At 38.6% G+C, this 25,923-nt stretch overlaps 1 protein-coding gene across 2 annotated transcripts in view; it reads right to left on the reverse strand.

Annotated features, from left to right (window-relative positions):
* LOC306868710 (protein sidekick-1-like) overlaps window positions 1-25,923 on the reverse strand; it is a 377,664-nt gene that overhangs the window by 150,967 nt on the left and 200,774 nt on the right. For both annotated transcript variants that reach the window (XM_079415005.1, XM_079415004.1), the window contains exon 5: window positions 15,009-15,142. In XM_079415005.1, the coding sequence (XP_079271131.1) occupies window positions 15,009-15,142 (134 nt within the window). The remainder of the gene's footprint in view (window positions 1-15,008; window positions 15,143-25,923) is intronic.

Genomic DNA, 25,923 nt, shown 5'->3' on the forward strand with positions numbered 1-25,923 from the left:
GCGCCACGCTGGAGTTTCATAAAGGAGTGTCTGTTGCGGTGCAGGAAACAAAACACGCAGACTTTCCTGTAAACAGACTTAACCACTGTACTTCCATGACCTACTTCCAACGCCAGTGATACTTTTGTGACTGACAAGCTAACAAGAGAGTGACTAGACTAACTCATGCGGACCATAAAGCTGTGGTAACATGAACACTAGCCAAAACGCATGCTGTCATGTTGATGCCCGAGGACAGACCTGCTAGCTAAAAACGGCAAGAGTGTTGCATATTTAGAAATGATGTCTCCTTTGCTTATTTTCCCAAAATACACCTAATATTTCCAATGTCCTATTTCCAGACAAAAAATTGCTCAGTATCTGAATTTTCGGCCGTGGCCTGTCAAAATATATGCAGCTATTGATATAAACATGTTTACTCTCATTCCTATTTGTATGCAGAAAGAGAAAGGGTCAGCGAATGAGGATTTTATTAGTATTATTCTTGCCAGTGACACATAGGGTGCATTGGTTTGGACTGTATTCATATGCACACACTCAAATGGATACTCTGCTGTGCATATCAGCTTGTGAGTTTAAGTCACATTTAAAAACACAATTATATTTGAGCATTGCATGTCTATGACTACGTCTTGCTGTTAAACAAAACTTCAGTCTGTTTCCTAGGGCCGAAAACTAAGAGACGCAACACCGTGGTTGCTAATAATGGTGCAATTACAAAACAATGGAATGGTTTTCCAACTGGTAATTACTGAAACCACGTGGTTGGCAAGCTATTCATTATTACTGCAACTACAAAAGTTAGTTATTAATTAAAAGAAATTAAAAAAAAGAATAAAAAGATCTTTATGCAAATGAAAAGAGCACATGCCTGCATGAAAATGTGAAATAACTGTTTTAATCAGAAATAAAGTATTGCAAATATTTTTATAAATTCAATACAATGAAGTATTCACAAAAAGTGTTAAACCTCCATAGTTCACCTTTTAATACCCACTTTTTTATACCCATGCAGTCTTTGTATAACCGATGTAAACTCAACACCGCTGCCCCTAATACAATGCAAAGAGGACTTGAACTAAAATAAAAAATAAAAAAACTATATTAAAAAATGAAATAAATAAATACAGAAATTAATAAATAATAAAAATAAAATAAAATCAGCTAAATAAATTAAAGCTTTGTTTCTTTTTTAAATTAACAATTAATTATATATATATATATATATATATATATATATATATATATATATATATATATATATATATATATTTATTTTAAATGAGTTATTAAAATAATGAGCCCTGGCACTGTAACCCAGAAGGATACAACAATATACTTGTAGATTTAAATGAAAAAAATTATATGCTTTAGAAACACATGAGGGTGTGTAAATGATGATAGAATTGTAGTTTTGGGGTGATCTATCCCTTTAGTTCCTACATCATCATTAAAAGCACTCTAATGTCCATCCCATAAAGATACATCTGGCTTGCTGAAAATGCTATTAGCAAAGGCTATGTTTAGGAAGCTGATAATGTTGTCCTCTCTCCAACTTTGAAGTCGTGAGCCTATTCATTCTTTGGTAGCACATTAAGTCCAGACGATGCTGTAATCGAAGAGGAAATTGAGGCTGGGCCCCGTGGGACATTTCTAATGCATTCTTCTCTACTTTTGATTTTTCATCCTCCATTACTTCAGGCAAACTATCAAAAATAACAATGACATTGGGTAAATCTCGTCAAGAACACAAAGAGGGGCCAACGTTTGACAGATAAGACGCTTGTGATTTGCCTCCCATAATCGAGCGTGTTATCATCTTAAAAGGTTAAGTGTCACCACACCTATAAACATCTACTATCAGAAAAGATGACAGGCATATTATTATTCCTCCGTCAAGAGTTGTTGCGAGCACCAAACCCCGGTGCGTTTTTCACACGCTAATGAGGAGAAACGGCAGATTTCTCCAGCAGACGGTCCATCAGAGCACCTCAAATCGCCCGCTGTCGCCTTCTATCAATCTCGGCTCAAATTACAGGTGACAAGTTATCAAATCTAAGATATTACAAACTAAACACGATCTCTCGGGGGACCTATTTGTTTAAGATATAGCCAATTAAACAAGGTGCTGAGTGTCAGGAATGAAACCCTCATCGGAGCGGCAGAGCTAATTTGAAACTCCTCAAGGAAATCAGATGGTGGAAGTGGGGCGGGAGGGGTGCGGAGAGGATATTCTGGTGGGAAGAAGGCGATAATAACAATAAGTACGAAAATAAATAAATAAATAAAAGGTAGATAACATGGGGAGGGAGGCTCAGCTTTAATCATATTTAGTCTCTTGGGTCAGCTTACGGCACAGGAAAGCGCCTTTTGTTTGAATGTAATCTGCCAGCAGGAAGGTTATGATAAAAATTTATGGAGGTGTTCATTAAATCTTAACGACGCTGTTCTCTGAATATTCCGCATGCTAGGGTTCAATCCCACGCCCTCCCCTGATGGTCCTGCTGTTTCTGTCGAACTCTGAGTCGTGTCTATATGCGTCGATTCTTCAGTTAGCGTTCACCCGAAGCCTCGGCTCGCTCGCAGGGTGAGAACCGCACAGGAACCTGACTTGCAAATGATGGCTGCAGGTGGATGTGTTTATCACATAGCTCTGACTGAGCTTGGCATAAATTTATCCCTGCAGCAACGGTAGCTGCTCATTCAAAACATCGTAGAAATGTTATTATATTCTGCTGGCCTGAAGGTAGAGACAGAGCTGCTCTTTCAGGCTCACAGGTGACCTGTTATTTTAGATCAGGGGCAACTGAAAAGAAAAGAAAAGAAAAGAAAAGAAAAGAAAAGAAAAGAAATGTTTAATTAAATCCATAATGAAACAAGTTATGACAGCTAAGGTGTAAATGAATATATCTCAACAACATATAGAAATTTTGTGATTTAGAAGTCAATTTTTAAAACTGCATTATGTGCAATTTATGTTTGCATACAATTTTTTTTAAAGTTGAGTGTTGATTATTATATTGAAAAATAAACAGTAATAGAACGTATGTTTGGGCTCTGTTGTTAATTGTAATCTTATAGTAACATACAGTAAAAGGGCTCCCTATTGTTTAGTGCATAAACTGAGGTAGATTTGTATCCCTAAGAAAATTGTAATTATAATTGAATTTATTTAAAGAAAGAACAATTTGTTCAGTAAACCACTGTTTAATGATAAAAAAGCTATTTTATGTTTAGTTTTTCCCCCAGCTGTGCCGAAACCATACCGAACCGTGACGTCAAAACCGAAAGAAAGTACCGAACCGTCATGTTTGTGTACCATTACACCTCTGATAGATTGTAGTATGTTTTCAGAGCACTGTAAACCGAGTCAAAAACAGGGGGTTCATTTAAAAGGCAGATGAAAGCATATTAAAACCTCATGTGGTCTGTTAGGGGCGCATAATACAACACACGCACGAACCGTCCATATGAATTTTTAATGTCCACGTCTGTTACCAACCAAACATCCTTGTTCTGCAATTTCAAGCTTCTATTTCTATAATCGGTCATCTACTGCATATTATATAGCATATCTCGATGGAGACTGATTTGATGATGCAAAAGACAGCTAAACTACAGCTTTGATTATGTTTGTGCACAAACAAGCATTTTGAGAATGAAACCATGATTGATTTCCCTCCTAAAGCCTTGGCTTTCCCTTATTGTCACAAATCCAAAAGTGATGAAAGGCAGCTGGGCTTAGAAACACAGTTAGATTTCCTTGAAAGGTTTTTTCAGGTACCCATGGGATACCTGAGCAGACATCCAGATTCCCTGTGTCCACTATGAATTCAATAGCCGCTCATATAACGGGGCAGGGCTGTTGAAGTCAGAAAGCAAAGCATCTCCACTCTCAAAAAGAAATCCATAGGAAGAGAGAAGAAAATATATAATTTAGAAAATACAAACCCACACCAGCTTCCTGTGTTGGTGTTAATCTCCAGACTATATGAGCTCGCCTGCTGCTCACTGTCTACATAAACAGCTGCCTTCAACAGCAGCATCCTAAACATCATGAACCTTCAAAAGTGACTGATGTGAGATGTTCTATGTAGGCAGAGTGCGGACTTAAGCAGAGTGATGTGCAGCACACAAACACAGCACATCAAGAGGTTGATGTTAGCGTGTTGCTAAACTAACAAAAGACTCTAATTAGCACAAAAACACATCACACACAAATTACAGGAAAAAACTTTTCATGAGCTAAGTATTGAATGAAACAAGTATTTTCCTCATTTCAGTTTGTTTTGATTTTGGAAGAAACTGGCATCATTTTCTTACTTGATATCTTTGTCTTGTTTTCTAGTACAAATACCTAAACATCTTCAATAAAATGTACATTAAATTGAGAATCTAAATGACAAAAGAATGTTTTCAAAGAGACCTGAAAACAAAGTCTATTTAGTTTAGCTTAAAACAAGGAAAACTAAATAATACATTTACAATACAATAGATTTTAATAATACATTTAATGCAAAACAAAAACAAGAACAAGATAATTTTTCTCACACCACTGGCAAATACTTTCATCTTATTTCAAGCCTCTTCTGCTCACTGTTTATCGGATCAAATATATATTAAAAACAGTAATACTGAAAAAATACTACAATTTAAAATTAAATTTAAGTAAAATACTAATAAAAGCTACAGTGTGTATTTTTCTCATTATAATATAATAATATAATTATACAGAAAAAAAACAACAACTTTTGAACAACCATGTATATTGTCACTTATAAGTACATTTATCTTGTTTTAAGGATGCTACAATATTTTTACTGGAAAACAAAACCAAATTACTTAAGTTTTTTTTTTCAGCATTCATATGATGATGCCTCAGCATAATGTTGCTGTCAACTGCTTATTGTGTCATGTTTTTTTCTATGAAAGCAAGCCTGGAAAGCCACCTGTAAATGCATCTCAATTGTGAGACTCAATGTCATTTAACCATCAAACAATGGACGCATCTCTGCAGAAGTGCCAGCTCTGTTTTAAAATGGTGGATTATTATTTTATCCAGGAGAAATGAAACAGAACCAAGCACACGGTTGCCTCCAAATGAGATCATTAGTAACGGCAAATAATGACTGAGCTGGTTAGTCGAAGCCTATTTCCTTTCGAATAAATCAAGCTGCTGTGAGAGTTAAAATGCGGCCTTTGCCAGGCAGAATGACAGACAGATCGCATTCAGATAAATAATCTGTATCAGAGGAACCACGTCCACACATTTATAAGACAATATGGTCCAATAAATTTAGTCGCTACTAAAGGGCATGTTTAAGAATCGTTAGGCCCCTCAAGATTTGATTTGTTTTAGGGAGTCACAATGCAAAGATTCTGAATACAAATATATCTGAAATATATCTGATCTGAGTAGCAGAAGAATCTTTATGGATTGATCCAGAATCATTTGAGAAAGAATCAATGCATCAGTGAATCAACTTTCAAGGTGATCCTTTACATCGGCCAATTGAAATCACGTCCCACTCTTAATACTGAATTGTAACAACATGCTCTCTTGAGTGATATCAATTAATCAGCCTTGCTCACATGCTCCAAGGTGGCTTATTCAACCAGGCTGACCTTTCTAAAGCCAGGTGTGAGGAATACTGAAAGTGCGACAGCATGGAGCCTGAGGGAGATGCCGCCGAATGGAATCCATGTCGCATCTGACAAAAGCTTTTCAGTGTGATGCACAATAATTCATTTACGATTGGATGGATGATCACCTTTAAGCAAGAAAAAGAAAAGAGGCAAGAAAAATGCCTCTGAATAGAATATGAATCAATAAAGTAAGGAACAAACTCTCAAATTAGCCACCCAGATGCTAGAATGTTGTGTGGGTTGCCAGTGTGTGTAAGTGATTGCTAGGGGTGTTTGCTAATTGTCTTAAAGGCCCATTCACACCAGGGATGATAACTATAATAATAACAATAACTATAAAGTATTAATGATGTTTCTAATTTTAAGATAAAAGAAACACCCACACTACAGCTATAACAATAATGACATAGAGGAATGAGCAACGTTGGAATTACTTTTAGACTGGAAAAAACTAACTTAACTCAACTAGGGGTGGAACAGTTCGCGGAAAAAAATCGAACCGTATGGTTCTCCACACACGGTTCAGCACGTGCTAGGACTGCGGTTCGACTTAAATCAAGTGTTCGAATTGAGGAATTGTCCCGGACCTCCCATAAGCATTGAGACTAGGGCTGGGCGATATATCGAATGCGATTGTCATGCGTATCTCGTCAGTAAAGCCGGTTCCGTGATTAGTGGTAAATCTCCATCACCTGCTTTCAAATGAAGTGGCATTTAATACACAGAACCGTAGTTCACTGACAAGCTACGCAATATCGAGTTCATTATCGAAGGCGATTCATCTGCGATAATGAACTCGATATTTTGCTAGCTTGTCAGTGAACTACGGCTCTGTGTATTAAATGCCACTTCATTTGAAAGCAGGTGATGGAGATTTATCGCTAATCACGGAACCGGCTTTACTGACGAGTTGCGCATGATCATTGTGTTCGATATATCGCCCAGCCCTAATTGAGACCCCTCATAACACCCAAAAAAATATACTTGGGGGGGATCCCTTGGTTTTTCAATAAAACTATAATACTTGAAGCATGAAACTAGTGTAAATGAAATTAAAGGATTTGATTGCTGTATTAAATTTAGACTAAAAATAGCTCATGTTACACTGTACATACGTGTTTTTACAGCGTTGCTCATTATAACCAATCACACACGATTCTGTTGAGCTTAGGAATGCAGTGGCCAATCAGAGGCATTCAGATTAGTCATCGCTGAATTTTGTTTAGACTGAAACTCGCAAATTCCTTCATCATAAGCAACAAAAGTTCAGATGTATACGATAAAAGATATTCATTTATCATACAGATTATACGAGGAGTTATGAGTGCTTAAACACTAACTAGACTAACTGTGCTCATTTACAGTGCATTCTTTCACTGCATGATTCAGTCTAATAAAATGCATTTAGAATGCTGCCAAAATTCAAGATGTGGGGGCAGAATTGTTTTTATACTTATATAATTTCATATAGTTAATCAATATCACACTGTCACGGTGCACACAGCAGGGAGGACACAGGAAACACGGAAACGAGGATGTAACTCAAATAACATACTTTACTAGGACATCAGGCAGGGCAAGACAAGGCAGACACTGATAGGAACACCGGGGAGTAACGAGTAGACCAGACAAAATGGCACAACACAGACAGGACTATAAATACACAGGTAAATTAACAGACACGGCTGGATTCGAATAAACTAATGATTACATCAGACAAGGACAGGAAACATACCAAATAAGGGCACAAGAGGCAGGAACACATGACACACACAACAGTTCCCTGACACACACGAAGAGTGAAATTATTTCGCAAAAACCACAAATGTGATATTGATTTTAGTCTATACAACAGTTAAATAAGCAAAAAGTTAATTTTAATAGACTTACGTTTTAGACACCATATTGCCTATTTTTTGCTGTATTTCGTCAACAAAAATTGTTCCAAACACAGCCACAGCACTGTTTTGCGTCTCTGAGAAACATGATGGTGTTTCATTTCCTGAATGAATCAACCATTTAAATGATTCAGTTCAATCGCAATGACTCACTAATTAACAGTGACTTGCTGCCACCTACTGGTGGCCTTAATTTCACATTTAAAGTACCTTTTAATTTTTTTTTAATAATTTTAAATATCAGTATTCAACGTTTTAAGATTAAAATATCAAAACATTATTTATGCATTTGTAACTGCAGGTTAAATGCATTCATGTCTTGTATTAAACGGTGTGTAAATAAATACATCTAAACGCCTCTTCAGATGCAGCTTCTGTGTTTCCTCTGCATTGCAAAGATTAATTTTGTTGATAATGATTTTATTTATTTGTTAACATCGCTTTTGTACCATTAATAAAGATTTATCTTTAATTACAGTCAAATATGCAATGCTGTTTTACATTTGATTACTTTATTCAATTTCTGTACCTAAAAACTAATTAAGGTTATAGACCTACCTAAAAAAAAAAAAAGAAAATCACTGTTTATTTGATTTGTATCTTTACTCTATTGTATTTATTTGTGCTGTTGCCTGTAGTTAGATAGATTATTCTTATTTTCTTTATTTTTATTTGACAGTATAGTTTTTCCCTAAACATACTGAATCGTACCGAAACCGTGACCCTAAAACCGCGATACCAACCGAACCGTGAAAAAGTTGAACTGTTCCACCCCTAAACTCAACACAACACCACAACTAGAACAATAACACAACATTTTCAGAACACTTTTTTCCAGCTGATGAAGGATAAAATCACTGACAACCAATCAGAATCCACAGATTGAGCAGGGGTAAAACTGACAAAACTGCAGTGTGTGCTTATAATAAACAGAACAATATCATGCAATATTGGCGTGGATGCAAATATAGTTATTGTTCTGGGTGTGAAAGAGCCTTTAGTTTCAAAAAAGAAGAAAAATTCACCCCTGGCCCCTATATTTATGGCCTAGGTCTGCCTTTCAATCAGGAAAGTAGCCATCATTTCAGAAAAGAGGGGGACAGAAGTGACAAATAATTATTTGTTAAATCTAACTGACCAAAAGGAAAGAAAGAGAGAAAGAAAATTCTCATCTCTTTTAGTTGACTAAGATATCAAATATGTTTATTATTATTCTCTAATATGTTTGCCTATTTCCTAATGACAATATTATGAAATTATGGTTTATCTACAACACACACTTTTTCCATTTTATCACAAAATAAGGCAGAAAACATATTAATGTAATAATTGATATGAATTAGCACTGCATAATTCATATACTTTATTTATTACCTGGAGATGGCTTGAAAATGGATTTTGTCGTAATCGTGTATTTATTGTCTTCATGTTTCATCAGTCAAAACGTTGCTTTTTATTCAGATTACCTACAGCGATAGCCGGATGCCTTTGTCCATATTAGGGATTTCCTAGCATGTCATAAATTATTATTACGTCTACGAGTCATTTTGGACTTTCTGCACAAGAGTGCCTTCCGGGTTCGAGTATTGAAACAAACACTGTATGAGAGTGTTTCGCGCACCATAATGTTCACATTGTTTTGAATATGAATAAAATGTATACAAAAAGATGTGACTATCTTGTCTCTTTGAACTTAAATATATATTTCATCACAGTTGCCCTTAAAAATGTCTACATGAACACATCTGCCCGAAAGCGGAAGAAAATATTGGTTCAATTCGGGGGAAGAATTTACGTTTTACTAAAAGTGGGGTGACACGTCACCCGCATTTTATATGCCTGTGATTTCAATGCAAATCTATGGCTACAAGGCAAAAATCACAAGTACAATGTAGGATATCAGAGACCGAATCAGACAAATTTAAGATTCGATCAGAACATAGAAACATGAGGAGCTGAAATTCCACAGAGAGGCCCCAAGAAAACAGGACAACATCGTAAATCAGATTCCTAGCTCCAACTAGTCTGAAGCAAGTGAACTAACCAGCTCTTTCACAGCTTGCAACATTGAGACAAAAGAACACTTATTGATAATTCCAATTCAGGAAGGAGACCCTCAAATTTGGGGGCAAGTAATCAAGACTGATGGTCAAAGAGATGGCCATCACATGGGTTCCACGCTGGAAGTCACGAGCTTCCTTAGACTGACCTTTCCCCCACATAGAAGACAGACCAAACCGAAATTCCTTTGTCTAAAGAACATGTCTTCATTCTCCATAGAACTACACAGAGACTTTCGTTTTCATATGCACCTAAAATCATCCTAAAATTACATTACAACCCCATATTATGTTTGTAACCCACACATAGACTATCATTTTAATCAAATATTATGTATGTCTTTTTAATCATTATTGAATAGCTGGTGTCAGTCTGTGTCTTGTGTTTCCCCGCCTCTCGTGTCCATATTTGGCCTTCCCGTTCCTGTCCTCGTTCCATGTTCATTAGTTGATTGTTTGGAAATTCAATAAAACTCCTTTGGATATTGGATATCTCCGTGACAGCTGGAGGACTCATATGCGTGTTTGGTATGTATGAGTTTGAAAAATCATGCTTTAAATGTTTCTTCCAATTAATTCTGTGTCAAATGTATCATATTCTGGTTATAGAAATCACATTCAAAAGTATACTTTGCAAGAGCCTGTAAAGTTCGGACACGTGACTGATCAGATAACATGTTGATTTATTGATTGGGTGGAGGAACAGAGCAACACCCCTAGGTAAGATCATTTCTAATTGGTTAAGACAAGCATTGGGATCTGTCCAGAAGCCGAGTTTAAAAACTCAGGACGCCATCAAACTCTCTCTTTTCTCTCTCCTTTTGTTTTTCTTCAACTTTTGCCACCGCGTTTTTGACGCTGTTCTTTGAGTGTGCTCTGGCCTAAGTGCCAGCTGCTACCACAATGAGAAGAAACCCAACCTAGTCTCTTTACATCCCTTCATTCTTTTACTTTAATTTCTTTTCTTTTCTGTTGCGAGTTTCAGGTACTCAGTTAAGTTTTGCCGCCATGCCTCGGCTCTGAGTTCAACTCGAGTCTGTGACCGCCTCAAAACTCTACCAGCCACAACTCCGCATCCTCAGCCAACGCCCAACCATTGGCTTCCCAAGACGTCACTTCAACGACTACTGAACTCTCAGCCAATCAGCAACTTCGGGGAAAGCCTTTATGCAAAGACAATGACAAAAGGGAATTCCTTAGCAAAGCAAGCAAGTAACCACCAGATTCAAATTGAATTGGTGCAGTTAATACAAATTTTAGCCTCATTGAGAAACTCAAAGCGAGGGTTAAATAAGTGATTGATGGTTGTTCAGGTCTATGCAATAGCACATATTGCTGTAAACTTGGGATGTCACATTTTCATTCTCTTAAGCTCATCCTTTCCTCACTTTCTCTCTTTCTGCAACGTGTGAATGTGTGAATGCTTGTGTCCATGTGTTAGATTAGTTTATGTCTTAGGTTTATATAAATAAAATTTAATTATATTGAAAAGATAAGTATCTTGTATTTTGTGCTCTCAAGTTAATGTCTTAATCAGCCGATCTTGTTACTGTGCTATTTAATAGTAATTTCACTATATTTTGGATTTTAATATCCAGTGCAGAGCTGATGTTATATGGCTTGGTCAATGAATCGCTGCCCCCTAATTGATCAGCCGTGAAACAGCGAGTCTGTTCAAATTTCCTATAAAATCATAAAAGAGTCCCTTTGAGCTAAATTAAACTATTTCCCTTTAAATTAAATAGTACGTTTTTACGTTACAACAATCACTTAAAAAAGTAATAGCAAATCTCTCCCTCAACAAGCAGCATGGTTTGAGGTAATGAATGTGGTGTAAATGGTACAGGACATATTACATTTAATACTTGGGGTTAGGGGTGTGTTCAAATCTCAAACCTTCTGTATGCTCACATGGATAGAGATTTGACACTGGCCTTGGCAAGCTAGCACAGCTAATTACAATAAGACCAAGGCCATGGTTCTTCAGAGGTCATTATTCTTTGCTTCGTTCATAGCACTTGCCTTGCAGCCCTGAGGTGAATGCTGGCTAATTTTTGAAAAGGGCAGTCTTGACATTTGAATTGTACTTAACGCACATTAAGGGCAGTAGAAGCTTTCATCTGCCTTCAGTAAGTGTAACTAAAAAGGGTTTCAGGGGGGCTGCTTCCCACCGGATACTCTTTATTTTGCTGTCTCTTTCATTCCGTGCTTACTTCCTGAGAACGTGAAGAGTAGAATGAGATGTTGGGCATAAATGCCACAGTGCAGTCGCATGATGATAGACCCCTTCATCTGGGCTCGGCACTATTGTTTCTCAAATATCAGGGGAATTAGCACTTCAATGGGGAAATTAACTGCTTAATTTCAACAGCGTCCAAAAAAAGTATCATCGCAACCTAACAAATCCCTGGTTCTGACAGAGCTATACACTCTAATACACGCTCATTACGATGAACACAATTGTACTTTATCTGTACCGCATTCACTGATTTGACGCTAATCATCTCATGTGATAATCTGAAAACCGGAGCTGTTGAAAAGCAAATGAAGAGAGAACAGCCTTAAAGTCTTTTACTGAAAACTAGTTTAAATGCACTTCATTCATCAGGATATTAAAACTCATAATTCAATTGAATTATTAACTCTGCAGTTGGCGTAGCAGCTCAGCGCTGGTCTCTTTTTTTATTAGTGGCCTCCAGCCTCCTGCTCATTTATACTCTTCAAATCATCAAGTTGGTTTCATCTGGCATTGGAAAAAATAATGCTAGTTCCATGTTCCTTCATCTAACATCAAATTCTAGCTCACTGCCATTTCCCAGAGGTCAATGATGTAACCCACAGCTTGTGAGGGAATCACTGCCATTGCCAAGACTGTTTTACAGTTAGGGATGAACCTACATTCTGGATGTTACCAAAAAACTAATTATTTTTGTTATGGTCAATAACTAATAAATGATCGATATTAAAATTCCAAACTATTTTGCCTAAAAGTATTTGTGACCCTGGACCACAAAACCAGTTATAAGTGTCATTTTTTTCTAAATTGAGTTTTATACATAATCTGAAAGCTGAGTAAATAAGCTTTCCATTGATGTATGGTTTGTTAGGATCGGACAATATTTGGCTGAGATACAACTATTTGAAAATCTGGAATCTGAGGGTGCTTAAAATTAAATTAAGTTTTAAGTTTAATATTTAAAAATTTACAAAATATCTTCACGGAACATGATCTTTGCTTAATATCCTAATGATTTTTGGCATTAAAGAAAGCAGGGTCACATTTTATAAATTGACACTAAAATGTATCATTTTAAATGATACACGTGTTTATGCATCACAAAATTATAATGTTCAGTATGAATGAAGTTTGAGATTTGCTAAAAAATTACATTTAACAGCATTACTGAATTATTAATGTTTGTAAAGAATAATTTAATATGAGCGTTAGATTAAATTAGTACAAAAAAATATCACACTTTCCACAAAAATATTAAAGGGGTCCTATTATGCTTTTTCACTTTTTGAATTTTAGTCAGTGTGTAGTGTGTATATTTGGGCATAAAATGATCTACAAAGTTACAAATCTCAAAGTCCACTCCAAAGGGAGATATTTCGTTTTTAAAAAATCCCTTTTCAAGAACTACAGCGAACGGCTCGTTTGGACTACAAAGTTGTTTTCCTGTATTTGTGACATCACAAATTGTAAATCCCGCCTACAGAAATTTGAATGGTTGGGGGCCATTCAGGAGCACTACGTTTCAAAATCGAAACCCAGTGCAGGTGTTTTATATCACTGTATTTCTGATGGAAACCAACTGTTTTCAGAAAATTTTAGATGTCATTTTCATTTCATCTTGCATGCAATGTCTGATAAAGCAGCGTTTGTGAGCGGAGCTCTGTTTTGTGAAACCTCGAGCTTTGCCACTCCAACAGCGCCTCCTGCTGGCAGAGAATTAATTTGCATATATATGCTGCCACAAATAGTCTGTGGAACTATGGTATAAATAAATTCAACTGTATAGCAGTTTCAGTGAAATTCATGCTATTCATTCTAATAAATATAATACATATTACCGTTGCACTTATCTGTACATAGTCAATGCAGTTATTTTTAAGCTGTTGTTGACATCCTATCTAAAACGTGATTTAGCCAACAAAAAAAAACTAAACAACAATAACATTACCAGTTTAATATGTCTTGCAATTTTCGTGCGTGCAAAGGTTCTGCACGATCCTCTTGTTCAGTATTCTCGAGGTCTGATGATATGGCAATATTTAACATTTTATGGCAATAACTTGTTGCTTTGGCAAGGGGCGGGGCAATACTGAAACGCTGTCTAAGCGGTTCGCCAATCACAACGCACTGGGACAGCTAACCAATCACAACACATTTTGTTTTTCAGAAGGCGGGCCTTCGTCAAACCCGGAACTAATCGAGTCGTTTGTTTCAGGCTGGGGAGAAAGGTATTGTAATAATGTAAATTATGTGAAAAATAATGCGATTTTCGAACCACTAAGCATGAGAGAGCTGTTCTAGTACACCCCCAAAACAAAATCAAGACTTTGTAAAAGAGCATAATATGAACCCTTTAAGCAGAAAAACTGTTTTCGCATTGATAATAATGAGAAATGTTTCTTGAGCAGCAAATCAGCATATTAGAATAATTTATGAAGGATCATACGACACTGAAGACTGGAGTAATGATACAGAAAACTCAGCTTTGCCACAGGAATAAATTACATTTTAAAATATATTTAAATGAAAAAGTTATTTTACATTGTTATAATAATGTTTTACCTTTTTACTGTATTTCTGATCAAATAAATGCAGCTTTGGGAAGTGTAATTTTTTTAAACTATTTTATTGACCTTAAACTTTTGATAATATAAAAATAATTTGAATAATAATATCTGATAACATTAAAATTTGTAAATGAATGGACTCTGCTCCCTTATTATGGAACATTTATATCTGGCCTTGTCTTTTAGTCATTTGGTTAAGATCCTTTAATAATTTCCTTTTCATCTCCACTTTTGTCTAAAACTGGAAGTCTCTCTTCACCTGTTGCATTAACCACAAGCAGGCTTGATGATGCACTAAAGCAATAGCGAAAAGCTAATTGGCTTGAAAGGGTACTCTAATGACTACTTATTTCTGCTGCAGGCTAATTTAATTTCTACTCCTATTCGCCTCTTTGGCCATATTTTGGATAGAAGCAAATGAAACAGTGGAACAATACAACACGTGGGCAAAAACAAAAGATGGAGCGGACAAACTGAAGGCCATAACTCCCACGTCTGGTCGATAGTTCTGTCTGGGCTGCATCAGTGGCTGGCCATGTGACATTAGCTGCAGGGTAATAGAAATGATCTAGTGAGATTCACCCCCCCCCCCCCAACTTACCTGCCACATTCAGGTAAATGGATGGACTTGTCTTGTTTTCTCCATTCTTCTCATTAACAGCCTGTACGTAGTACCTCCCGGCATCCGCGGCGGCCGTGGCAAGCACCACTAGCTGGTTCTCCAATGTTATGGCTCTGTGGAGAGTAACAAAGCGAATGAAATACAGCTATGTTAAACCATTATTGACAATTAGTCTGGTACCCTAACAAATTCCACTATCGCAATAGAGTGACAGCATTTTAATTAGTGCTTAACTGATATATATTGGGTTCCATAAAACTAGCTTTGCCGTGAACTCATTGCGCCCTGGGTTTGACTGGGATGCATCTGGCGTGGAGGAATTTCATGGGGCCCTGAGCGTTTTCAATGTACCTGATCCCTCATTCTGACACCAGCTGAGAATCAATGAGCGGTAAGGGTCATTATGGACAGAAATACCGCTGTTGGTGGGAATAAACCTACAGGCGAGTATTGTTGAGACCCAGACTTGGGAAAAAGTGAACAGTTCACTGAAAAGTCCATAGAAGTCTCATAAAGATATTATAAAACAGTTCATTTGACATGAATCACAAACAAATGTTTTCAACTGTGATAATAATGAGAAATGTTTCAACAAATGCACCAAATCAAAGAATCATGTGATACTGAAGACTGGAGTAATGGCTCAGAAAAATCAGCTTTGCCATCACTGAAGTGAATTACATTTTAAAATACATCAAAATAGAAAACAGTTGTTTAAATTGTAATAATAGTTCACAATATTACTGAATTTTTGATTTTCAAATTTTGAATAGTAGCACACACACACTGTATGTATACTAATTTAAAAGATTCTTTCGAGTTGCCTTTTTTCAAAGAACAAATCATTTGAACCATTTCACAAAAAACAAAAAAAAAACTCACTAGTAAAAAAAGATTTTAGAGTATTAAAACATCAAATTTGGACTTTTACAATACTTTTATAGAGATTTTGTGACCTTATGGATCCCTGAAAGCTCTTTGCCCCAGTAATTGTATAGAAAAACAACAACCAATATTTTCTTAACATTTTCTTTTGTGTTCCACAGAAAAAAAGAAAGTCATACAGGCTTTGAACAACATGAGGGTGAGTAAGTGATAGCAAAATTTTAATTTCTGAGTGAACTATACCTTTAATAAGGGTTTATATCAGTCAGAAGTCAGAGCTTCTGCTATCGTGCTAACGATTAATCAGAACACATCGTACTTCATCCATCGATCCAAAGTTTTTAGGAAAGACACTTAGTGGCAGATATGTATCACCGTCAGTTTATTCAGGTGTCAGGTTCCCTGTGCCTCTTTAAGGCAAAATTACCATCTCAAACCAGCGGAGAACATGGTGCTTTGATAACCCACGACTCCACGTAGGCTGGATGGAATTGTTTTCTTTTTATTTCCGTAGATGAAAGCAGGCACGGATTGCATATCTCCAGCCCTGACTCCTACTCCTCATGCATAGTCTTTCTCCTCCCTCGTTTTTTGATTAATTGATGACATCCTCAATTACACATCACTGCTGTCTAAGAGATTTTCTGCTCAGGCATGGCCACCGCGAAGAAGCCCTTGAGAGGCAGAGCATGGCTCGGGGATGCTTTGAAACTTATGATTAGTTTTTCGGCTCTGAGGGACCTGTGGCGTCTTCCTACATGCCGCGAGTACAAGCGCCGCAGTCATTACTTATTTCCAAGACAGATCCCTACAAAAGATTGTCAAGTCGCAGAGACGTTTGCAAATAGACAAATACAAAAAATAAATGCAGCAGAAGTAGGAACAAGAGGGCTGTCTGCGCTTCTGCGGCAAGCAATATTGACGTGTAATTAGAGCGAGCTTCGGTTCTGCTTAGTTCTTTTGCCGTTTCATGATTAAGAGCAGATTAACATAAAGAGATCCATCAAAAGTTGGTGCTTGGGTGGGGAGGGGGTTCTGTGAGGGATGGAGATTGGCGGCTGCTGATGAGGATGCATTACATTGCTGTCTGCACCCTGACACCTGGCTGCGGATCCAGGCTGGGCTGCATCTGGGAAATAAAGGCACCCTTCGCAGATGTCAGAGGCAGCTTTGAAAGGTCAGAGCGGCCCGCCTTGATGGACTTTTAATTATTAAATATGCATCGGCTGAAATGGCTTGGCAAGTATCAGAGGCTCCGAACTGATGTGTACATAAACAGCTCACCTTCATGATGATTTAAGGGCCTAATAGCAGCATGTATGATCTTGTGTAACGCTGCCAGCCGAGGGAGCGGGGGCCCGAGCGTTTACCTGGTTTACCCCACGAGCTGAATTCGATGCGACCTGTGTATAAAGTGATTTTACGATTAGTCCAGCTAGTTTGGATTCCATTACAATTGTCTAGATGAATGGCCCCTGCTCGCGGTTTGGTAAACAAAGCACAGTGGGAAAGATAATGGGAATGCTTGTTTCTGATCCCTGAGGACTCTTTGATATCAGCCCACAACGTATTAAAAATGCAGGTTGGGAGCCACGTGAAATGTTAATCCACTTAGGAAAGGTGCCGGGAAGCCCAGGTAATCTAAATATTCAAAGAGGACGACCGTTTCGATTTGTTGAAAAGGCTGTGCACCGACCAGGCTAAAAAGCACCAATTTAACCGGCCAACCATTTCCAATAAAGGAGAATCAAATCTAAAGATCAATTTGATGAGATACGCTCTGACAATCATGCCTTAATACTTTTTATCATCTCTATTTTGAAAACTAAAAGAAAAATGACTTTTTTTGAGGGGAAAAAAGTCATAGGCATAATGGAAGATGAATTACTTTCTGAGAGTTTTTGTATATTGTTTACCTGCCATTTCAATGTGTTCGCATCCAAAAGCCTCTGAAATGTAACAAAATGTGCGAACGTCGGAAAGGGGCCAGAACTTAATTCTCTTGGGCACTGGACAGACCGCTAGAGAGATATTACATTAATCAACATGGCAAGAACCGGCTTTCAGAAAGATGGTTTAGAGAATATTTGTTTTCATTTACTGCCATAAATTACACTCTCAAAATAGGCTTACCAGTGTGAGATGTATGACAAAGTAATTAAAATGTCAGCAACTCATATCGTGCTCCTAGTTCCTGGGAGCCCAGCTGCGTGGATCTGAAGTTGCGTTTTGATTTATGATGCTCTCGGGCCTTGGAAAACTTTCTCCCACCCACATCTAAGCTTACCACACTGACGCCCAGGCAGCAGGCAGAGAGACACAAGCATCGCTGCCTTGAGGCGTCGTGACCCGGAATTATGTCGGAATCATGGAATACGTCGTCTGCGCGGTGTGTGCCTCTAAGTGATGCCGCAAAAGAATAGATCAAAGTCTATCTGAAAGTAAGAATATAGGCAAGCTATCATGTCAGAAAATATGCTGTGGGTCTGAGCAAAAAAGACAAGTGCAAATGTCTGTTTATGTGAGACTATAAAGCAGTAAAAGAACTTGGGAAAGTAGCTTCAGGGCCATACAGGAGGCCATAGAGTGACACTATGTCTGCTTTTCCCATTTAGCCTCAGGATCAAACAAATAAATGCTCAAAGTGAATGAAATCAGGTCATGGCAATTTTCTTGTTCTGGGCTCAGATGCCTAAGGTGGTCTGTGGGCATGAGTCAAGCCTTTTCCCCTGCCGTGCTCTGAGCGGAGACGCGCGTGTCTCAGAAACACGAATAAAGTACAGATGAAGCACAGCTTCTCTGAAAGCTGCTGAACCAGAAGCCCAGACCTCCCTGTGTGTTCTCTATGGAATTTAACCCAAACTAAAAGAGAGAACATCCCCAAATCTGCCTGTCCCTTCAACCTGTCCCCTCACAACTCAACAGAACAGACTGTCTGCTTCCAAATTCTGCTGCATACCAACTTTTATACTGCAGAAAGTGTTCAGTGTGAAGTTATAAAATGAGAAATTAACAAAATGAGAATATAGGAGACATGAGGAGACGACGAGAGGTTAGTAGAAACAACAGATGTAAAAGAACACGATGAGACATGAAGAGATGTGAAAAAACAACATGAGGAGAAAAGATTAGAAAATATGAGATAAGACAAAATAGTGGGGAGGGGACAAAATGAGAATTGTTTTTAAAGAAGATGGGGTGGTGAGGTGATGAGCTGAGACAAGACATGAAAAAATGAGAAGAGAAAACAGCAGATGAAGATGAGACATGATGGAGGAAAGGAGACGAGATGAGGGATGGACACAAAATGAGATGACAAAGGAGGGTGGAGATGACACAAAAACACCAGATCAGAAAAAAGGAAAAAAAAAAACTTTTTTAATTTGACTATATGAAAGAAAATGAGTAGAAGTATTAAGAGACAAGGTGAGAAGAGAATAGATGAAACAAGACAAGACAGAGACAAGAAGTGCACTGATGTCTGTTCTCCTCTCTCTCTCTCCTGCATTGCTATGTATGACAGCACACTGAGACACTTTCACACAAATACGATGGAGCTGAGCCAGAGCCCAGATGATCAATGGTGTGAATGCAATGACAGCAGAAAATCTCTCTGCCAGACCATATCCAGGCCACAGTTCTAGCGGTTCTAGCGTCTGCTTCCTTAATATCCATTAAAACCAACAGTCCGCTGCAGTCTCCTCTCTGTGATGAATGTGCTGGCCATTTGTAGGCTGAGATGTACAAGTGAAGATAAGCCCGCTGCCTCATCCTTCCCTAAGCCCAACTCAACCATATGACCACGGGAATCATGACTAATGGCCTATCAGAACCCAAACTCAACCGTCCCCGCTGGTCTGTGCTATGTTTGCCAGAACAACAGAACGCTTGCATGGGGCTCCTGGAGACACAATATGATGTTTTAACAAAGTTCAAAACAAAGTTCAGAAGGCGCACATCAGATACTTAGCCTAATTAAACACAAGTGGCATGCAATGAAGTCGATCAACACACGGATTCAACGGTCTATCAGCATTCGGTCCGCACCTCTTGCCATTACATCACAGACTCAACTTCTCCTGTCCAAACAGCGAGACCTATGCTGGGGATCTTTTCGGATCCTCCGGCCAATCTGCCGGCCCCAGGATCGGTCTTTCTCCGCCAGACACGGCCGCCGAGCTCCAGGCTTCGTCGCGGCCGCTGCTCTCTGCTTAACCAGCCACACGCTCTCCTCCACCGGCGTCTTATCATTCGGATGCACGGATTTCATCCGTGCCAACAATTCCTCCGATCGGAAAGTAGATCGTATTTAAGCCTGAGGCAAACTCGGATTAATTCCGACGCACCGTCCTCGCAGAGGGTAAACAAAGCAGATTTACACGATCTTCCGTCACCCCGCAAACCAATCAACCTCACTCCTAAATCCACTCCAGCCGCCAAGGCGGCCAATAGATTGAGGAAAGCCCCGAAATCGCCTCGCTCGACACCACCATTGTCCCGCTAAAGACCCGACTCTCTGCGAGCATCGGGTCTCTGCAGCAGGCCTTCAAAGAGCCTGAGCCCCGCTCCAGTTCTCACCGCAGCAAAGCCTCACTCGCTTCCCACTTCGGCTCAGCCTTCACCGCAGCTCTGCCAGCCGCAGCGCCGTATGCAGCCGGGCCTCTAGCTTCTGTTTCCAGATGCTCGCGCGAGGCGGCCTCCACTAGCGGCGCAACCACCAGTGTTGCCAAATAATCCTCAGGTAAAATCGCTAAAGGCAGGTAATTTGTTGATAAAAGTTGTTAAAGGACGTCGAGACATCATTGGATGTTAATGCCACTATGTAACCATGACACAAGTGCTTAGGATACACACTGGAATTACTCAAACTTTCCTTATTTTTCACCAGCATTTTTACCTGTAATTAATTTACACATTGCATTTCAATAAATGGATAGAAAAGATGGATAAGATTAATTTTAGTTTTGTGGATAAAACCAACAGTGGAAGAGGAAAGTTTTAAGGCAACAAGTGCAAACTGCAACTTAATTCATATGTGAAGTGCGTACTGCTAGGCACCTCTCCCAAAGTATCTAACGTTACCAGCCGATGTGCCACTTGGCTGGCTAGCTCTTTCAATATCTTTCTTCCTTGCACGATTTAAAAAAAAAAAAAACATTACCAATAATTTAATTTAATTTTTAAATCACCACATTTGCTGCTAGTAGCTTGAAAAACAAGTTACTAGGGTAGTGCAATAAAATGGCTAAATCGGCAATGCTGCAGGCTAACTGGACATTCCAGCATGTCCAGCTAAAAGTCTCAAATCACTTTTCCGTGGCCTACAGCAGCAGAAGCAAGCACGAGGCTGCCTCCGCTTGCAACACAAGCCCACACATCTCAGTCGCCTACCAGCAAAGCTTATCTGTCCGATGCTATGAGTATTGATTTCCCGTGACACCGTGAATCTTCACATCTTGTGGAACACTGGCCAGAGCCTCCCAGCCATACAACTTACCTTTTCCACCCTGCGGCCGGACAGTCTTACCCATCCAGGCTGCGAGCTTCCATCTCCAGTCAGATGACGGCAAGTGCCTCCCGGCCACGCAACTTTACCTTTCTGTCTTTACCTGTCTGTCTCAGTGAGTCTTGATCTCCCGACGGACACCGGCGAGACAAACTTACCTTTTTAAGTCTCACGCTTGGCGATGCTTACCCGTCCGACACAGTGAGTATTGCGCTCCCGTCGGGCGTCGGCGAGAGCCTCCCAGCCAGACAACTTACCGCTTCATCCTACGGTCGGCAAGGTCTTGGCCACCCAACTAATTTTCCATCCGACGAGGCCTAGTCTTCAGTTGCTACGGGTCTCGTCCGCCCTCCGAAGACCGTCCAACTGTCTTTTCTAGCCTCACACCTTTTCCCCCCGCCTGGCGAGGCTTACCCATTCGATGCTCTGTGAGTCTACTCGCTAAATATATGTAAGTGTGAACTCGTGAAATACATAATCAATAGCAGTTCAATATAATCAATAGCAGTTTGTGGGGGCAGTCATGGCCTAGTGGATAGAGAGTTTGACTTCTAACCCGAAGGTCGTGGGTTTGAGTCTCAGGTCCGGCAGGTGGGGGAGTGAATAACCAACACTCTCTCCACCCTCAATACCATGACTGAGGTGAGACCCTTGAGCAAGGCACCGAACCCCAAACTGCTCCCCGGGCGCCACAACAATGGCTGCCCACTGCTCCGGGTGTATGTTCACTACTGTGTGTACACTTGGATGGGTTAAATGCAGAGCACGAATTCCGAGTATGGGTCACCATACTTGGCCACACACCACTTCCCTTTTTCCTTTCCCTTTCAATTCCAACTATACTAAAATTAACTACAGATAATAGTGCAGTTCAATTCTAAATTTGCAATTCTAAATCTATCGTTCTGACTGTCTACCAACCTATTGCTCTCTAAGAACTATAAACATTCAAACTTTCAGGCTTTTTAAACTTTAAGCCAACTTTCTAAGTTCATCTTAAACTGTACATAAGATAATGAATTTCAATTTATTTGAATTCTACGTTTTTATTCAAATTTGAAATACTATTCCGAATACTGCTTGATACCTCCATACAAATTCAATTCAAATTAAACTGTAATTTAATCTCAGTTTATTTCTAAATTACATAAAACACTGACATTGGCTTTCACAACAATTAAACTTTGGACTTTAAGACTTTTTTTATCATTTATAAGTCTGCTTCAAACCTCTTCTGTTAAAGCAACATAAGTGTGGGTGATATTTAGATATCAGTAGTATTTCTATGCGTGTAAAAAATCTCGGCAGAGACTGTTTAAAATGCAAAGCTTGTATGTTTTTGGCAGGAGCACATTAATGATTACAAAATATGTCTTTAAGCAATGTTTTACATGAATATGCTTTTGTTTCATGGTGAATAATTACCTTGTTTGGTTCTCCACACATCCCTGCTTGCCAATCCATAGCCAATTTTCTAACTTCTAGTACTGTTCATAATGTCTAAGTAAAAGCTGCCATTCCCACGGCTGCTATAATAAAAAACAGTTAATTTTGCATTAAAATCTAACATGTTTGTGTTAGAGGATGGCAGATAAATCGAAACATCTGAGGCGAGCCAAGCTGAGCCGCAGAGCTGAGCCGAAGGATCTTCCTTGGTTTCCTTCAATGAAATATTCAGGTTCACATCAATACAGACAATCAAATATAAACAAGTCTGAAAGGATATTTCCGTCAGGTTCAGAGAATGGTGAAAAGAGGTCCAAACAAGATTTTTCTCACTTTAAATATTGAAGACTGTAGTAATGTTACAGGGTAAAGCTTTTAAAAAGTTCTGCTTAAAATACCCGTTCGACAAAGCAACCGAACGCATCGCATCCGTACACAACTTTAAAGTCACATCAAATGTTTTTTTTTGTTCCTCTCGCAGCCCCAAACACAGTAGACCACATAACTCCAGGGTTTGAACTATCTCCAGAAAACTAACTTTTAATGCATATGCTTTTTATTCCAGCCCCATAAAAATGAAATAAATAGCCTTCTTTACTGGATCAAAAACCGCCAAGTCTTTTTCATTAGCTGCATTGCATACCTTCAGGGTAAGGGTTACCGAACACCTCAGCAGAGCAGCAGAACTATGAGAGATAAATAAACACTGCTGCACCCATGTGGGCCTTCACTTCCTCTCATTCTCTTTGTTCCACGCTATTCTACTAAATAATAGAGCCCTGGCATGTACCGGGGGCTCGACAGTACCAAACACAAGATTAAACCAATTGTTACTTTTGTGCCGAGATATAGAGAGAGAATAAATAAATGAACCAATACAGTTGGAGAGAACTCAAGCCAGGGCACAACAGGTGATGTTTTGTTGGATCATTCAAGAGAACTTGAGGAAATGAATGGTTCCTGTAGCCCAAAGGTGTCTAATCCTGTTCCTGGAGGGCCACGTTCCTGCACAGCTTAGCTCTTAGCACACCTGAACCAGCTAATTAAGTTCTTGAGGCTTAGGACAAGATGGGCTGCATACTTGCCCACCATAGAGTAGGCGATAAACAGTATGTGACTATTGTTAACATATTGCTGTTAGTACTTATAAATCACATATTCTGCATGACCATATTCTACATCCCTAATCGTTCCCAATACCTAAACTTAACTACCTTACTAACTATTAATAAGCAGCACATTAGGAGTTTTTTTAGGTAAAAGTCAAACTTAATGGTTTGTTAATAGCGAGAAATGGATCTTAAAATAAAGTCTGACCGAACATACTATTTAAACGCTCGCAAGTACTTTAAAAAGAAAGACCTAATACATTTTTATGAGATTTATGCAATCTGAACAGATTTGAGGTTAAATGATCCTTTTTTTTTGCCATTGGATATCAGAGATTTATTTATTTATTTTTTATCTCTTTGTCAGTGGAGGATTTGAGGACACAACAATTCATTTAGATTTTTAGTGATTTTTTTTAAAGGGGTCACATTATGCGATTTCAAGTTTTCCTTTCTCTTTGGAGTGTTACAAGCTGTTTGTGCATAGATAAGATCCCTGAAGTTGCAAAGACTAGAATCAGTTGCAAGTCTCAAAACCAAAGAGATATTCTTTATAAAAGTTAAGACTTGTCCACGCCCTCCTAAAACAGCTCATTTAAACACGCCCCCACATGTCTACGTCACTGTGTGGGAAGATTTGCATAACACCGCCCAATTGTTTACGCAAAGAAAGAGGGCGTGATTTTTATTCTCGCTGTAGTATTGTTGCTGCCATCGGCGCCATGCCCTGGAGCCGCTGTGTTTCGTTTTGAAAGTCAGCTTCCAAAAGTGGACACAACTAGAAATCAGTGGTAAAGTTGTATTCATCAGTAATTCATAATCAGTAATTATGTCCCCACTGGATGCAACAAATGCCTCGTTTATAATGGGTTTTATTTTTTTGGTCTCGTCGCGCCGAGACACGGCATCACAATACGGTGAGGGGCATAACATTTCCGTTACACGCTTCAAGTATTCGGCCAATCACAACGCACTGGATAGCTGGCCAATCAGAGCACGCCTCGCTTCTCAGAACGATGAGCTTTGTAAAAATCGACGCGGTTCAGAAAGGCGGGGCATAGAGGAGCAACAATAATGTACAGTATGTGGAAAATAATGTGTTTTTTTAACCTTAAACCACATAAACACGTTGCATTACACCAAATACACAAAATAATGTTCTTTTTAGCAAAGTCATATGACCCCTTTAATCTAAGGTAAATGTTAGTTTAAGTTAGACCCTTGACTTGTTTAATTTTTTAATTTAATAATTATTTATAATTCACGGGGCATGGAGTTATTTAATTCCATGAAATACATTATTCATTATAGCCCATAGGTGAATTCAACAGAAACGTTCCATCAAAATTCATAGTTTGTTATTATTAACTCTTCTATTAATAAACATAGGATACAAAATATACAATTATCATCATTATTATAACTATAGTCAAGATTCATGCATTCACGCAGAACATTATTATTCGACATAAATATTTAAAAATAAATAAATAAATGGAGGATGGCTTGCTTTGATGATTTTCCATTTTGTGCATTAAAACTAAATTAGCAAATGCATCCATGTATTTCCCTTAATAGTAGTATATTGGGTGATGCATCCTTATCATGTACATGCTAAACTCATTTTTAAATGTGGTTTAGCAGTAAAAAATATGGTCATAACTTAGCAGTAATGCACACTGTTCTTCCGTAGGGCATCTGCTTTCATCTTAATTTACTAGAAGCTTCCAGTCAGGTGCTTTGGACCAGGTAACTCTGCAGGAAGGTGGCCTTCCTCAAAAATCAAGAGCAGAATCAGACATCCTTACTGAAGCTCAACTGGCAGAGCATGGGATGACAAGGTCATGGGTTCAATTCCCAGAGAAAGCATGTACTGAAAATGAATGCAATTTTGGTAAATGTGGACTAGAACAAAACCTTCCATCCATACAAAAACACTGGGTAAGAC

Source organism: Barbus barbus, assembly GCF_936440315.1.
Source record: "Barbus barbus genome assembly, chromosome: 4".
Taxonomy (NCBI): Eukaryota; Metazoa; Chordata; class Actinopteri; order Cypriniformes; family Cyprinidae; genus Barbus; species Barbus barbus.